At 39.2% G+C, this 17364-nt stretch overlaps 2 protein-coding genes across 2 annotated transcripts in view; both read right to left on the reverse strand.

The window, feature by feature from the left end:
* Positions 1 to 3607: 3607 nt before the first annotated feature.
* On the reverse strand, positions 3608 to 10486 carry LOC108443160 (uromodulin-like). The gene is made up of 7 exons (XM_017723614.2): positions 10369 to 10486; positions 8908 to 9012; positions 7126 to 7304; positions 5844 to 6007; positions 5512 to 5757; positions 5145 to 5307; positions 3608 to 3982 (listed from the first exon to the last, which is right to left on the reverse strand). The coding sequence occupies exons 2-7, from the start codon at positions 8954 to 8956 to the stop codon at positions 3878 to 3880; spliced, it is 906 nt and encodes a 301-aa protein (XP_017579103.2). The 5' UTR covers positions 8957 to 9012; positions 10369 to 10486; the 3' UTR covers positions 3608 to 3877.
* LOC119265011 overlaps positions 10349 to 17364 on the reverse strand; it is a 66915-nt gene continuing 59899 nt past the window's right edge. The window contains exons 30-33 of the mRNA XM_037544274.1: positions 12857 to 12984; positions 10777 to 11016; positions 10582 to 10683; positions 10349 to 10486 (exon numbers count right to left, since the gene is read on the reverse strand). Of these exons, the coding sequence (XP_037400171.1) occupies positions 10349 to 10486; positions 10582 to 10683; positions 10777 to 11016; positions 12857 to 12984 (608 nt within the window). The remainder of the gene's footprint in view (positions 10487 to 10581; positions 10684 to 10776; positions 11017 to 12856; positions 12985 to 17364) is intronic.

Genomic DNA, 17364 nt, shown 5'->3' on the forward strand with positions numbered 1-17364 from the left:
TTGGCCAGATATTTTAAGATTCAAGAAAGAGGGTAGTAAAAGTTAAGTTTTTTAGACTCAGTTTTCTCAGCGTGGTTCTTCTTGAACAGCTACACATCCTTTCAGATCCATAGCATTGAGTCGTCTTCTCACAGTGGAAGGATGGATGTGGATTTTTCAAATTTGAAGCAGCTTGATTTTCTCCTCTCTCTCACAGATTTAAGTGCTGTTTATCTGCTTTACCAGCTCTTCCAGGTGGTTGTTAGGAGACCCATTTTCTCTGTAGCTTTTAATCATTTTTTGACCTCCAGTTTTGGAAACTCCTGTTTTTTTTAACTTATTTTACTTGTAAAGGCCAAGTCCAAAAGAGATAGAGACTGAGATAGGACCACAGCACGTAAATTCACAAAATGATACGAGTACCATTGAGCGGTCCTATCGAGCACACGCATATCATTAGTACAGCGTTGCAACTCAGTATTTTAAATGTTTTGTCGTGTTTTAATATTAATTCAGTACAGATTCAGCTTAATGCTACTTACCCCCCGATGAGCTGAGGTATCAAAATATCCAAATTATTCTTTTAATGCTGAAACTATTCTGTAATAACAACAACTGCCAGCTTCTTGTTTGAAATGTAATGGTACAGCAGTTTATTCTGGTGCCTGAGGCATTATAACAACTGCATTTGAGGTGGGACGGGAAAATTCAAACAAGAAGCTGGGGGATAAGAAGCTAAATTCAACTTCACAGTTTTAATGCTGGTAGAGTTTTAATAAGGAGATTTAAAGTAACTACTATATGTAGCTACCTATAAAAAAAGCACTACGATAGGACATTTCAACAAGGCAACATTAACACATTTCCTCGGAACACCAGCCAAATATTAGTGTAGCTTAGTGACATCAAATTAATGCCCAGCAACATTAGCATGTGTACTTTATGACTCTTTGACAGCATCGTAAGTCAGAGATATCCAGTGATATCTTTGAAGAAGATGGTAAACATTGTTTGTGTACAAGCGGTGCATAGGAGGTGCATAGGAGGTGATGGTTGTTTTGTTTGGCATGCCTTACATCGCTGCTATTGTGTGATTGTAATGCCTAATGTTTCTGCACAAGCTTTATGTGCAGACCATTCCGCATCTGAATTCATGTGAACATTTCATTCTGCAACTTACTCTGTAGAGCAGTGGTTCCCAGTCTTTTTTTAATTGATGACCTACAGAAACTTGCTTGATTTTATAACACAACAGAAACACTAATACATAAACCGATATTTTCACTATTGAGTTAACCCTATCAGGGCATTTTCTCAGTTTTTGCATATCTTCTTCATTTCTATGTTAAAGGTTTTCGCATATAATATGATATTCATAAGTTTTATATTAAAATGCTCTGTTATCTTCATCACTACATTCCAAAACTGCTGCAGCAGCTTAAGCAGTTGTAAGCTCTCTGAATGCCATTTCACAAGTGTCTCCGATGCGGACTGAATGAGGAATTAAGGGTTTCTAGCGTGAAGGTAATTTCCTGTGTGTCCATTGGTCAGTTTCTCACAAAAATGCTTGATATAACTCCGGATGTGAGTCACGTACAATAAGGTGAAAAGGCAAGGGCGGCTCTGAAGATTCAGGAAATGTTTGAACCATATTTCCATGCTGTAATGTCTCAAAGATAGAGAAACATTGAATTTTGACGTGCAGGCAAGTTTGTGGACCCCAGAGGGTTAACAGATGTTTGTCAGCTACAGTGCTGAATGACATGCTGAAGAAATGAAAGTTGCGAATGGAGGTCTGTCTCTGTTCATTAGGTTTAGCGTCTAATTGACAGCGTCATTTGTACCTTCTTCAAAGCTTTATTTCTAAAAGAACTCTGAGCGTTCAGCACATACCCACAATTACCCATTTTCTTTATTTGGACATGATACAGGCCTGTATGCACTTAAATGAAGTCGATCACACGTACAATAAATAATATCCTGCACACCAAATGCGACTTTTCTTAGGTGAAAGTGCAACATTATCTTTTGCCGATAACAGGATTCATTTGCCCTCTCTCACGGATACTACTAGCATCTCCAAAAGCAGCCCTGATGCACCCAAACTGAGTTGCAAACATCTGGGATGTATTTAAAAGCTCAGCACCTAAAGCAACTCCTTTTCACTTTTCCAAAATGGAAAGTAGCCAATCTAATGAGGGTCTGTACCTGCTGTTGTATTTTTTTTGTTTCAGTTTACTTAGTGGGAGATTCAGATGCTGTTTCACCTTTAGTTATGGGCAGTCATGGGCTGGAGGTTAGGGAACCAGCCCTGTGACTGGAAGGTCGCTAGTTCAATCCACTTGGCTGACAGTCCATGACTGAAGTGTCCTTGAGCAAGGCACCTAACCCCCATTTGCTCCCCGGGTGCCTTGGATAGGGCTGCCCACTGCTCTGGGCAAGTGTGCTCACTGCCTCCTAGTGTGTGTGTTCACTAATGTGCATGTATGTGTTTCACTGCACGGTTGGGTTAAATGCAGAGGTCTAATTTCACAGTGTGCAAACAAATGGTTGTTAATTCTAATTCTTCTTCTAGTTGCCAGCTTTTATTTGCCCAGCCTGTTTGTAAGCATTTGTCCTTGATAGATGAATCACATACAAACAAAAAGAGAAAGTTTCACTTTAGCTGGCACTGAACATGTGAGCATAGCTGGCATTCTGCCAGGCTAATAAATGAGGTTGACTCAAATATGTTGTATTTCTTGTTTTTCATGGCCAGATGTTGAACACCACTGCTATAAAGGATTTCTCACACTTTCAAGATTCTTGTGTAAGCATTTAAGACTTTTGTTTTTTGACTTACAAGCACTGTATTTTCTTTAGGAAATGCAAATCTACAGGGAGATTCACTCGAAAGAGGTCCCAACTATTCTGTTGTAACTCCTGATATTGCTGCTCTCAGCATCACTTTTCACATGCACCATCAACCTTCTGTTATGGTCCCTGTCCTCACTTAGACCGGAGAGAGCAGGAATACAACAGCCTTTGTTTATCTGACAATCACCACTACTAATTCCCTTTAGTGCCTCTATGGTATTTGTAATGTTACATTAGTGCCAAGTTAACAGTGATATAATTGACTAATTGGCCATGGGTTCCCCCAAGTCTTGGTCTCGGTCATTGTTTCTTCTACATGCTCTTAGGCAGCTCCTTGGCTTGCTCATTAGGGGACTTGATCCATACATCCACAAATCTGCTGCTGACAGTATCCATTGATAAAGTGTGTATATATTCAGATTAGTACGATTACTTATATAAACTAAGCTGCATGCCATTTTATATACTTTTTGTACATAAAAATTTGAATATCTTAGAAATCATTTTCATCAGTCAAGACAATCTTATAGCATTCTAAATTTTACTATTACTTTCATTAAATGTTGCAGAAATAAACAGTTTTGTTTCTCCAACTTCAGCAACTTTTTGTTGGAAATTTTCTAAAGCCAGTATTGCTAAAATCTGTTATTTTAAAAACACCTGCATTAGCTGCATCAGAAGTTTGTAGTAGTTTAAATTATACAGGCTGAGTAACTATAAAAACCATTATTGAGAGGAAGAGAATTCTCCTAAAATGAAATACAAATAGAAATAAAATGCTTGAGAGTTTTATTTCACTGATTATTCAACAGAATTAAGGCTCCACAATCACACCCAAATTTCCATGTTAAAACATTCTTGACGTTACAAATTGCAGTTTAATTGTGATTTAATTATGATCATTCATTTTCAGAAAGGTTATTAAGTAATTATGTAGTAACCTTTTGATTTCATATAGGAATTAACAACAGTGATGCAAATAAGAGAAAAATACATTTTAGTGTAGGCCTTTATCAACGCATGCAAGGGTCAACCGAGTAAATCAGAAGCTCATGCTGATGGACGTTGAGTCATGGAAGTCCAAAGATCTGCGTCTTCTGACGATGGGATGCCCATCATCCTCATCACCATCATCATCATCACACGGCTGAGAAAGAAAATTAAATGTGAGAGTTAGTCCAGAAAATATTTCAGCAAGTGCTGTCTTGAACTGTAAAAAAAAGTAGTTTTACTGTGAAAGTACTGTAAAATGGTCAATACCCTTATGTTGACAGAAAGATTCAATACATATAAATAAACCCATACATTTTAAAACTGCTTGTTAATTTACAGGATATCAGATCAGAGCTAAAACTGTCCTTATAAAGGATTGTACATAGTTTAAAACTAGTTTATTAATGACCATCTGTTACATAATAAAACACATCAGATAAAACATTAATAATCAGTTATAACACATCAACAAAGGTAGGGCAAAAAGGGCAAGTGGTTTGTTGTGTGATGAGAATGAATGTCTGACAAAACAGTTGCGTCTAATGCTGACTGATGATGCTCAACCAGCATCTGAATTTTAACTATATAAATTAATGTGAGTTTACTATTACTGTTTGCTATTAGGCAAACACTTATAGTCACTATGTGCTGTAACTGCTTATTGATGATTTTCAGGGTGTTTATGAACTGATTAATAAGCATTAATATACAAATGTTTAACCATTCATAAACTCTTTATAAGTAAAGTCTTGCTAACATTTAGAGAAATAGAATTTAGAATCACACAAACAATTGTTCCCTTTAATTTCACAGACAGTTGCACTTATTTTAATGGTTTAATCGTTTTCTGTATTGGTAAAAACAATATGTCAGAATAATTTCTCATTTTTGAACGTTTCTAAAAAAATTAAATGGCTTAAATGATTGTAATTTTATTTTATTTATTGTCATTGGTAAAAAATATACTTTTACTGTTAATTATCAACTCCAATTTCCTGCCACAATCCAAAGACATGCAGTCAGGCCAATTGGACATGCTAAATAGCCCCTAAGTGTGAATGTGTGAGTGAATATGTATGTCTGTCTGTCTGCCCTGCGATGGACTAGCGACCTGGGATAGGCTCCATTACCCCACCGTGACCCAGAGGAATAAGCAGTTTCAGAAAATGTGTTTGTGTCTGTCTTAGTTATCAGGTTTGGTCGTGTACTTCAACTTTTCTTTTGTGAAAGACCTGTATCAGCATCGCAAAAACTCGCAAGTAATGTGTGCTGAAGAACTGGCCAGTGATTGTTTAAGTGGATGACCTAAAACTCACCAGTGCGCAATGACCTCCATTCACCTGGCACAGGTGAACCCTGCAGTGCAGGTAGAAAGAATCACTGACGCCAGTGAAGGTGAACATCCTGAAAGAGAAGTGGCTGGATATCGAGACTCCATTCTGCAACACCTGCACTGTGCCATCCTTAGCATTAGGACACCTGGAGGGTGAGGGAAGAATTAAAGATTTGGGGACATTCAATACCGCAATTTTCATTCAAACAGAACAGCAGATTAGATAAATCTACACATCACAAACTTCATCTGATGCCATATTTTATTAGGCCTCTCAGACCAACTAAGATCATCTCCTTTCAGAAACCAAAGCTCACTTTTACTAAGATACATGATTATATTCCTCTTACTCTTTACTGATCAGATCCCAGCGGATGTAGTGGTTCGGATTATTGTAGGGAGTGGCCCAGCAGTTGTCCAGCACAGTGGAGAACACCTGACTGTCGACTCCATCCACCTCCACAGCTATGAAGACCTGCTGGTTCACTTGAAGAGTGACAGTACCGGAGAAAGAACTAGTGAATGAAGCATCACTGTAGGGCACCATGCGGATCTGGTATGTACCCTCTGCACCCGGCAGGTTCTTGCTGATCACACTATGTACAAAAAAATGGTCATTTAAAGAACATTAATTCAAGACTTCTACCAAAAGATTGTTTACTGGTGATTCAAATATTGCTACCTATTGATAGCCTGGAAGGTCATGGGCGCAGAGATGCTCTGGATGAGCGGGTACACACAGGAGAAGTTAAGGTTCAGCCAGCTGTCACGACTGACCACACTCCTTGATCCCACACTCGAGAATGACTGAATGGAGTTCTTGTAGATGAAGTTTGTTGAATTGACCTAAAAGACGGATGTTACAGCTTCTTCAGAATTTATTTATTACTTTCAGTGATTCTATAACATCATGTTCATCATCTGAACGCAGGGTTCATTTAACTTGAACATGAAATCATGTGAACACAGGGTGAATATGAAAATAAGTTGAACACAGTTCAAGAAAGTTTATCATCATCAAAGAATACCTCAGCTCTTCACACTCTCATACCTCTGGGTTACATCTTGGTTTGAGGGGAAGTGTAGCAGTCCACTTTGTTATTGCTTTTGTTAGCTTGCTGCTTGTTGATTTATCCACTATTATTTCATAAGCACTGCCAGCAGAGTCTGATGAATTACTGCTGTTGATGCTGCTGTTTTGTTTCTGAATAACACTTCAGTCTTGACATACTTTGATGACAAACAAATTCACAGCATTGTATTTGCTGGAATAACTTTAGTTTCATTGTGAAAGCCATCACTGAAACTCTTCGTGTAAAAGCCATATTTGAACAAGAGGTCTACATTCATGAAGTTAGTTATATCAACATACAATATGCAAGCAGCTAAGCTTCAGGGTGGAGCTACAAGTGGTTTGCTGGCTCAAATTAACAAAAGGTGTTAACAGGATTAAAACGTGTAATTTGTTCATCACCGGTTACTAACCTGATAACCTTGACAAAATCCAGCAATCAGGCATAACACTATGAGCACCTCAATGTTTCTACGCTCATTGTCCATTTGATCAGCTCCACTTACTGTATAGGTGCATTTTGTAGTTCTACAGTTACAGACTGTAGTCCATCTGTTTCTCTGATACTTTGTTAGCCCCCTTTTACCCTGTTCTTCAGTGGTCAGGACCCCCATGGACCCTCACAGAGCAGGTATTATTTGGGTGGTGGATCATTCTCAGCACTGCAATATCAGTGATGTTATGGTGGTTTGTTACTGTGTGTTGCGCTGGTCTGAGTGGATCAAACGCAGCAGTGCTGCTGGAGTTTTAATTGTACTAATTGTACAACTATATGGTGAGCTGAGCTGATAAAATGGACAGTTACTATAGTAACAAGGAAGAGTTTCTAGTGAAGTGGCTGGTCAGTGTATGTAATCCCCATATCTCTCCTTGGAAAGAGCTGCTACTGTACCTCCAGGATTGAGCCACAAGTATTGTCATCAAAATGGAACACCAGTCTGCCATCTTGGGCTACCCCTTTGCATGAGGGATCATTGAGATGGAGGACCACTGCAGGAAATCCAGCTTCGAAGAGCTGGCAGCGGGACACCGACACTGACCTATTAGTGCCATCACAACTCTCAGTGGCATCTGAGAAAAATTGAGTAAACAGTGTCAAACAGGTATTTCTCTTAAACTGGTTGCAGTTAAACACTATAACTACAGACCCTGCTGAAAAATCTAACTTTTACTAGTATCTGGTGTCTGATGGTCTAAGCTGGTTTTTGATGGTCTAAGTGGTTGACAAGCTGGAAAACCCTTGTTTTCAAGTGTCGCCCTAAATGCTTGGAACGGAGTTACAAAGGATAGTGCTTGAAATCTTGCCCTATGAAATAGGACAACCCTCAAATTCACATCTCTTCATTAACAGCTACTAGCACTACTCTGTAGACGACCCAGCCCGACTTTGGTGATGAGAGAGAAGGGAAAAGCTCAGCACCTCACTGCTGGGCTTTAGTTACATATTGGGTATCATATGCCTTCAAAGATGGGGGCAATTATTTATTATCGCCCATTGTTAATTCACTGGTGATATGAAGCTGAAGTTAGATATTCCTGTTCGAAGTTTTACGTTCCACCTTAAATGGTGCAGCAGTTACATTCTGCCGCTTCAGGCATCAATACTGCTGGACCATTTAAGATGGAACAGGAAAATTAGCTAGCTAGCTAACTAACTACCGGGACATTAGCATGCTATTAGCGACTTTTTATTCTTGTTACGAAGAAAAGAATCATAATACATTGGAACGAGATTAAACTATGATAATACAGTGAATACTTTCATTTGTAAGTTTCTTTGGCATCTTCTTCAGCCGCCTTGCCTTTTTTTTCATAACTTTGTTTGGAGCCTTTGAAAAACCTCGAGTTGGAGGGTCATGTAGCCCCAACACTTTGCCCTACCCCTCTATCTCAACAAAAATTGGGACACCCTACCCCTAAATGTGCACACGCAAAACAGAGGGCTAAGGGCTCAGTGGTAGGGGCAGGGGTTGAAATGGGATTGGGCTCAATTTAGCTGGTGGTATATTTTTTGTGGTGTAACTGGTGTGCCAGTATGACCACCTTGCTCCCTGGTCAAACTAGTCATGCAGTTGACCAGCTAAATCGTCAAACTAAAAAAAAAAAACACTGCTTTGTCTACCAGCTTAAGCTCCTTGATTAGTCAAATTTCGCTGCAGCATGTGGTATATATCCATCAGTTGTAGCATCTGTGGTGGATGAACTGGGAGATGGAATGAACTAGATGTGCCATTTCGAGTAGCTTCCAAATGATTGTTGTTGAGAAAACGCTAATTCTTCCAAATGACTGTTACAATAATGATCTCAGATGAGGTTCTTTGTGAGTGACTTTATAATATATTTCTATGAATGTGTTTTCTTGTTTGTAAAGGTAGGAAGATATCAAATGAATGCAACAGCAGCACAGAGAAATCATGTCAATAATGGAGAACAGCAGGTTAAATAACAGAAACAGTCACGTTTTTTGCAACATTAATTGGCAAATGTCCTCACCTGTAAAGTGACCACCAGGACATATCTAGTGAAACTTTTAGTCCAATGCTTGCAGAACATAAACAGTAATTAAGCAGAAAAACTAAATTCCAGAGTAGCATCTTCAGTTATTGAGTATCTTACTGACTGCTCTTTTTGTACTTCCAATAAATTCAAAAGTTTCTATTTAAATGAAACATACCAAAATTGTCAGGATGAATCTTGGATTGTATTCGCACAGGCGCAGCCATAAATTCCAGATCTCGCTACGCACACCTCATTCTCAGTGCAGTCAGAACCCCACAGGCTAAAGAGAGAGAGAGAGAGAAAAAGATTAAATAGACAGACAGACACTGAATGGTATGGTCAGGCACCCCATAGTTACATCACTGTAATCTAATTACAGTTTCTGACTTTTGTTATATTAACAATATTGGTCACACTTTATTTGGATGGTCTCCTATAGATGCTCTACAGCTACTTCAATCATTAACAAACTTTCTGGTGATCCTCAGTTGATTATCAACAACATTATGGTTAAGGTTGGGGTTAGGAGTAGGTGTAGGTTTTGCCTTAGAGATTAAGGTTAGGGTTAGGTTTAAGGTTAGGGATAGATTTAATAAACTCTTCCACACTGGACTTCAAGTTCAGTTTAATTTAATAGGTATAGTTAGTTGAATGTTACTTAAAGATATACTGAGCATTTGCAAATGTTAAATTATTAATTATGTTCAATACATTTAAAACCGTTTCTTCTATATAGATTATCTGTTATCACTATTCTCATGATTGTTGTATGATGTTATTTTTCATGTTGAACAGAGTTGAACAAAGGTTTTAATAATGACATTAAGCCATAATATCTTTTTGCAAATTGTCTCAAGGCCTAATATAGAACAGCCACTGAGAGACACAAAAATGACTCACTGCAACCCTGTATTTGTGGATATATAGTTGTGTGCAAAAGTTTGGGTGTCCCTGGTCAAATGACATTTCGTTGAAAGTGGAAGTTAACACATCCTGTACAGAGAGCACACTTCTGCACATTTTAATGTACAATTACTCTTTATTGCTGAATTTGACTGAGTTTTATGTTTGCCAGTATGTTCAGCTCAGCATAGAAACTGGAATGCATTAAAATTAGCAGAAAAATCACCACTACTGCATATGAGCGTATGTCTACTGCAGTATTTTGTTCATGTTTGTAATGGTATGACGCTCCCAACACATGGAAAAATGGCCAATATAAAAGGCTAAAATCTTTCTTTGGGACTGTTTATGCTTTCTTTTATGCTAAATCAACCCTGTGAACTAGTCCTGTATGTTATGTCCTACATAGGAAATCACTCTTCTACACGGATTTACCATACAAAACAGAACCCACCAATTTTGTGATGTCCTGCAAGCTCAACTGACCCATATAAATGTGCATCTAAGGAGTTACATTGAGGTAGTTGGTTCTAAACTTCATTAGACCTAAAATTGCAGTAAAAGGTTAAGGAAATGTCACAGTGAAGTAACAATGATCTTTTAGAATTCTCATTTTTGCAAAAAGAACATTAATTTTTCATTTTATGTCTCAAAGTATCATCAGGCTTAAAACCTGGATTAAAAACCTGCACACTGAAATAAAGAGAAACAGTTCATTCTCTAGAAATCGTACCATCAACACGGAAAGCCCAGCGACCAGGCCTTCCAACATTGGAAGTTCTGGACAGGTCAGCGGTACTGGCCGCCTGAATCCTGAACTGATAGACATTGTCCTCTGTCTGATAGCCAGCCTAAAAAAATAATTTGAATAAAATTAACGTTGTTAATGTTAAACGTTATGAAGCACTGAAATCACTAAAGACATGCATGAATGTGTTTCTCTCACCATCCAGACTTGTGGATTGTTTGGAATTTGACCGTAGTTCATCAGGATGAAGGAGACGTCACTGTCTTCATCAGAGATCAGGACTACTTGGAAAGTCACCTCCTTCAAGGGGAAAAAGATGTTAAAAATCGGCTTTGAGGCAGCGACTGAATCCTAGGGACAGACACTTACCCCCCAATCAGGTTCAAATTCCACCTTCTCCCAGGTGCCAACGAACACCCAGGCAGCAGTGAAGTCCGACCTGGGGTACATCTGTCTAATTTCTGCTGTAGCTTGTGCTATAAGTGGTCCACTTGTTGCTTGTTGGTAGGTGATGTTTCCCCTGGTGTAAGTGTCAATGTCAGTCCACAGTGGAGCGATGATATCCTTGTGTGAAATTGGGACATAGCTGTCAAAGTTGAAGGGCTCAAAAGAAAGGAAACCATCCATGCTGAGCTGAAAAAGAAATAATTAGAAATGTATTTTAGATAATGAAGTTCTCCTAAAGACGACATGAAAGCAGCAGCTAAAACATCTTATTGAGGTTCCTTGTAATTAAAGCATTTAGTCATGTCTTATAGGGAAAACAGGGTTTGGTTTTTACATTTGGTTACACCAAATACTGTTTGAGATCCAAGAAACCCTTCATGTGTCATCTTTACCATCATAAACTATACAGTTTATTGTCAACAGCTTATTGCATTCAGAGCAACACGTTTGTATTGCGTTTATTAGCTTAATCAGTTTGAAATCTAAAAAAAAACAAATTAGCATTTGGCTGGACAAAGACAACTTACAGTTCTTCATTTTATTATTCAGTGTTTTATTTGCATGGTTTCACTGGTTGCAGTTTTTTACGCTAGAACCACAAACCTTTGCAGGATCGTAAGGCCTATACAGAAATGATGTGCCTGTGTTTCTGGAATCAATGAAATGCATGATTTTTCACCTTAGCAACCACTTGGGATACCATAGCAACAGCCCAGTAACACCTTTGCAACCATCTGGGATGGCAATGGTTTAGCAATGGCCCAGTGACACCTTAACTAACACTTGGCATTCCACAGCAACACCCCAGCAACAAATTAGCAAGCACCTGGGATAACATAGTAGAACCTTAGCAACAACTTAGGGTTCCATAGCAATAGCTTTGTCAAGCCAAGTGGTGCTGTTCATATTTCACTGATGCTAAAGGTGCTATGTGGTGGTCATGCTGATGGGTTGTTTGGCTTCCAAAGGCTCTGGAAACCTTTGGTTGCACGGAAACATGAACTGTGCCAAGTTCCAAAACATTCTAGAACATCTAGAAAACCTGTCCAGGAAAGCATGGTCATCAAGCTTACATCAGGGCAATGATCCAAAGTATTCCCTCATGTCCACACTTTCACAATGACCACTAATGTCCCCTCACATAAAACTCGCCAGAAAAAACTGGGTTGAAATAAATAGGATGGTCCAGTACCGAGAATTAAGAAGCTAGAGATGTAGGAATGGTCTCGTTCCCTGCTCAGTGTTCCTTATCACAAATTATACAGCAGTTAGTTCCAGGCACGCAAGCTGATTGGTTGAGAGGCGTTCTAACCATGCTGTTATTTCACTATAACATCACAGGATTTTCACAAACACAGTATCAATCCACTGAGACGCTGTTGTTAAGCAATTAATTTTTTCAAGTTTGTACTTCTTACTTTGCCACAAACAGAAAACGGACACTTTTGAGGTCACATTTGACCGACGGCCAATTTGGTCCGACTCTGAAGATGAAACATCAATAAGTTCCCAAACTGTCGTCACCACTGAGCAGCTTTTCAGTCGGCAGCTGTCACAGAAGAACAGCTGAACAACCTGGAATCAACCAGAAATTAACCCAATACCAATCGCCAAACGTGCAGTCTGATCTTCAGCGTCTGACCAAATCAGACTGAGCCATAAAACTGACCGAATAAAAAACAACAAAGCTGCACAGTGGTGACGACAGTTTGGGAATTTAGTGTAAGGAGCTGGAAACGAACTGCCAGCTGAGCAGCGAGTGGGTGGAGCTCATTACTCTGACGTAACAACATGCTGTTGATTAAGGAGCCATAATTTGGAGGAAGGAACTGAACATTAAAACATATTAAATGCCGTGTTCACGGCCAGTTTATTCATTTCTCACTGTATTTATTTAACTGTTGTATTAAAGCAGTAGAACACTCGAGGAGTCTATCATCACCAATAACATCACGGTTGTGTTGATCTATGGTGACCAAATATGTCTAAAACCTTTTAAAAACTGCTTTTCTGTTTTTTCACTTACATATAATTGTGTGTAGTCTCTTCCAAAGTAGGAGAATGGCTGCGTGAGCTGGACCAGTTCATTATCTCCATCATAGGTAACAGCACGAACAGCACCAGGTAGAACCGGGAAGAACAGCCTGAATGGAGCTGCAAGAATATTCAGAATCATTATTTTTACTTTACTGGCAATTACAGTGTAAATATATGTAGAATCCCCACCAAAAGTATTGGGGCAGATATGAAACATCTGACAAGAACCATGTCCACACTCACTTACTGAAATTTTCTATTTGTAAAATACAGAAAGAGACAGAGAGAGAGAGAGACAGAGTGAGAGAGAGAGAGAGAGAGAAAGAAAGAGAGAGAGAACGAGAGAGAGAACGAGAGAGAGAGAAATAGAGTGAGAGAGAAAGAGAGCGAAAAAGAGAGAGAAATAAAGAAAAAGGCATCTGTGTGAGCAGTAACCTGGGGAAGGTGTTCTGTTGTATCATTAACTTCCGGATACAAGCCTTCCTTACCGAACACAGTGTCTTGAGTAAAGGACAGATTGGCTTTTTACCAAACCATCGCACTACTGACCACATTTACACCCTACACACCCTAATCCACCAACATCTACACCAACAACATAACACTAAAGTCTTCACCTGCTTCATAGATTTTAAAAAAGCATTTGATTCAATTTGGCAAGAAGGATTATATTATAAAGTTCTCCAGAATGGTGTAAGGGGTAAAGTCTACGACATCATTAAATCCATGTATGTCGGTAATAAATGTAGAGTAAATTGGATTGGCAATAAAACGACAGATCTTCACTCAGGGGCGTGGTGTCCGGCAGGGCTGCAGCTTGTCTTCTACTCTCTTTAATATCTATATCAATGATCTAGCGGTGTTACTGGAGTATTCTGCAAATCCCGGCCTGACACTAAACGACACAGAAGTTAAATTCCTCCTCTACGCAGATGACCTGGTGCTGCTGTCGCCCACAGAAAAGGGGCTTCAGCAGCATCTGGACCTGCTAGAGAAGTACTGTCAGACCTGGGCCCTGACAGTAAACCCTGATAAATCTAAGATCATGATCTTCCAAAAGAAAGCCAGATCTCAGGAAAGCAGACATCAAATCAAATCAAATTTATTGGTATAGCGCTTTTTACAACGGATATTGTCACAAAGCAGCTTTACAGAATTTCAGAAAAGTAAAAGTTTCAAGAGACCTGTAAGAATGTACAGAAACCCCCCAGTGGGCAAGCCAGGGGCAACAGTGGCAAGGAAAAACTCCCTCAGAACTGAGGAAGAAACCTTGGGAGGAACCAGGCTCACCAGGGGGGACCCATCCTCCTCTGGTCAAACTACCTACAAGTGATTATATTACTAATATTACATGTTTTCTATCTAGGAGACACCGCCCTAGACCACACCCTCTCCTATAATTACCTGGGGCTCAGAATCAGCGCCTCAGGAGGCTTCAGTCTGGCAGTGGATGCACTGAAAGAGAAGGCCTGCAGAGCCCTCTACTCAATTAAACACAAATTCAACAAGATTGACATCCCAATTCCAATCTGGCTGAAAATCTTCGACAATATAATCCTGCCCATTGTGCTGTACGGTAGTGAAGTATGGGGTCCACTCAGTTGTCATGACTACACTAGATGGGACAAGCATCCCATTGAAACCCTGCATGCAGAATTCTGCAGATTAATTTTACGTGTCCAAAGAAATACCCCAACTAATGCATGCAGAGCTGAATTAGGCCGATTCCCATTAATCATTAATATAAAAAAAAGAGCTCTCAAATTCTGGATGCACCTAAAATCAAGTCCCACAACAAGCCTACAGTTTCAGGCCCTCCAATCCCAAGAGCTGAACCCTGAAAAGAGTCCCCTGTGTCAGCTGGTCCAGAGACTGACCAACACACTGACCCCAACTCTCTGACCAGCCCTGCTTCCCAAACACCAATCAGAGTAACCCAAATTATTAAACACCGCAAAAACACTTATCTGGAACATTGGAGAACCCAAACTCATTCCCAAAACAGACTGAACTGCTTTCTGACCCTAAAAAACGAATCTGCCCTGGCCACGTATCTCCTCACTGTCCGAGATACGAAGCAGAGACAGATCCTCACCAAATATAGACTGAGTGACCACAGCCTGGCCGTTGAGAGAGGCCGCTTTAAACACTCCTGGATCCCTGGAAGGTGCACTTCCTTCTGCACTGCCCCAAATATGAACACATCAGAAATAAAAACTTCAGTCAGTTTGAAAAAGAAGAGAGCAGCTTCAGAGCGCTGACCGACAGCCAGAAACTGACCATTACACTCGGAGAGGGTCCATCAGCCCCCACTGCAGCCAGATACGTACACAAGTGTCACACACTCCGGGACAGTGAGTGAAACACCAACCCCCTCCAACACACACACACACTAAAACCCACACACACGCACACTTTTTATATATTATCTGTATGTAAGTTCTTTATTCTTCTTGCTTTGTTTGTTTGATACTGTATGTATATCTAATAATTATATTATTTAATTTTATTAATTAACACTTCTATATGTATATTTTATTTGATATATATGTATATATATATATATATATATTTTTTTTTTTTAATTATTTTATTTTATTTATTTTATATATATATATAAATATATATATATATACACATGTATAGATTTAACACTTAATCTTTAATTAATTAATATATATTTTTAATGTATATTTTCACTGTTTATTTATACTATGAATGCGTTGACAATACAAATATGTGAATTTGTCATTTGGCATTTGAAACTGGCACAAAATGTATTAAACAACGTCTGCCAGCTTACCTTCTTCAGGTGTTGTGGCTACGATGTCCAATTTGAGAGAGAGAGAGAGAGAGAGAGAGAGAGAGAGAGAGAGAGAGAGAGAGAGAGAGAGAGAGAGAGAGAGAGAGAGAAAGAAAAAGAAAGAGAGAAAGAGAGAGAAATAGAAAGAGAAAAAAGAGAGATAAATAGAGAGAAATAAAGAGAAAAAAGAGAGAGAAAGAGAGAGCGAGAGGGAGAGAGAGAGAAAGAGAGAGAGAGAAAGAGAGTGAGTGACAGAGAGAGAGAGAGAGAGAGACAGAGAGAGTGAGAGAGAGAGGGAGAGAGAGAGAGAGAGAGAGAGTGAGAGAGAGAGAGTCGGGGGGACAAAAAGAAAGAGAAACAGAACCATGTGAACATTACTGGCTCAGTTCCATCTCCTTACAAATGCTCTATAGAACTCTTCTCAAAAAGCTTCTCATCTGTCTGAAGAACCACCCTGACAACAGTCCCCTTTAAGCATGCAGTTGTGTTCATATTTCTAAATAGAACCATTATCTTTACTAAAGAACCTTTGAAGAACCATCTTTTTAAAGAGAGTAGTCACTTCATAATTTTGCAATGTGGCATTTGAAACTGGCACAAAATGTATTAAACTGCATCTGCCAGCTTACCTTGTTCAGCTGTTGTGGTTACGATGTCCAATTTGAGAGAGAGAGAGAGAGAGAGAGAGAGAGGGAGAGAGAGAGAGAGAAATAGAGAGAAATAGAGATAAATAAAGAGAAAGAAAGAGAGAGAGAGAAAGAGGGAGAGAGAGAGAAATAGAGAGAAACAGAGAGAAATAAACAGAAAGAAAGAGAGAGATAGTGAGAGTGACAGAGAAAGAGATTGAGAGAGAAAGAGAAAGAGAGAAATAGAGTGAGAGAGTGAGAGAGAGAAAGAGAGAGAGAGACAGAGAGAGAGAGAAAGAAAGACGGAGAGAGAGAGAGAAATAGAGAGAGAGACAGAGAGAAAAAGAGAGAGAAATAGAGAGAAAGAAAAAGAGAGAGAGAGAAAAGAGAGAGAGAGAAATAGAGAGAAATAAAGAGAAAGAGAGAGAGAAAGAGAGAGAGGAAGAGAGAGAGAGAGAGAAATAGAGAGAAAGAAAGAGACAGAGAGAGAAAAAGAGAGTGAGAGAGAGAGAGAAATAGAGAGAAAGAAAGAGACAGAGAGAGAAAGAGAGAGAAAGAGAGTGAGAGAGAGAAAGAGAAAAAAAGAGAGAAAGAGAGTGAGAGAGAAAAACAGAAAGAAAGAGAGAGAAATAGAGAGAAATAAAGAGAAAGAGAGAGAGTGAGAGAGACACAGAGAGACCGAGAGATAGAAAGAGAGAGAGAAAGAGAGAGAGAGAGAGAGTGAAGAGAGAAAGAAAGATGGAGAGAGAAATAGAGAGAGAGAAAAAGAGAGCGAGAGAAATAGAGAGAAATAAAGAGAAAGAGAGAGAAAGAGAGAGAAAACAGAAAGAAAGAGAGAGATAGTGAGAGTGAGAGAGAAAGAGATTGAGAGAGAAAGAGAAAGAGAGAAATAGAGTGAGAGAGTGAGAGAGAGAAAGAGAAAGAGAGAGAGACAGAGAGTGAGAGAGAGAGTGAGAGAGAGAAAGAGATTGAGAGAGAGAGAAATAGAGAGAAAGAGAGAGAGAGCGAGACAGAAAGAGAGAAATAGAGAGAAAGAAAGAGAGAAAGAGAGAGAGAGAGAGAGAGTGA

Source organism: Pygocentrus nattereri, chromosome 13 (assembly GCF_015220715.1).
Source record: "Pygocentrus nattereri isolate fPygNat1 chromosome 13, fPygNat1.pri, whole genome shotgun sequence".
Taxonomy (NCBI): Eukaryota; Metazoa; Chordata; class Actinopteri; order Characiformes; family Serrasalmidae; genus Pygocentrus; species Pygocentrus nattereri.

Coding starts and splice junctions, on each gene's coding strand:
- LOC108443160 (XM_017723614.2), bottom strand. CDS start 8,956: ATGGCTGCGCCTGTGCGAATACAATCCAAGATTCATCCTGACAATTTT. Junction 6,008..7,125: donor CTTGTGGCTCAATCCTGGAG/GTACAGTAGCAG, acceptor TCCGTCTTTTAG/GTCAATTCAACAAACTTCAT. Junction 5,758..5,843: donor ACCTTCCAGGCTATCAATAG/GTAGCAATATTT, acceptor TTTTGTACATAG/TGTGATCAGCAAGAACCTGC.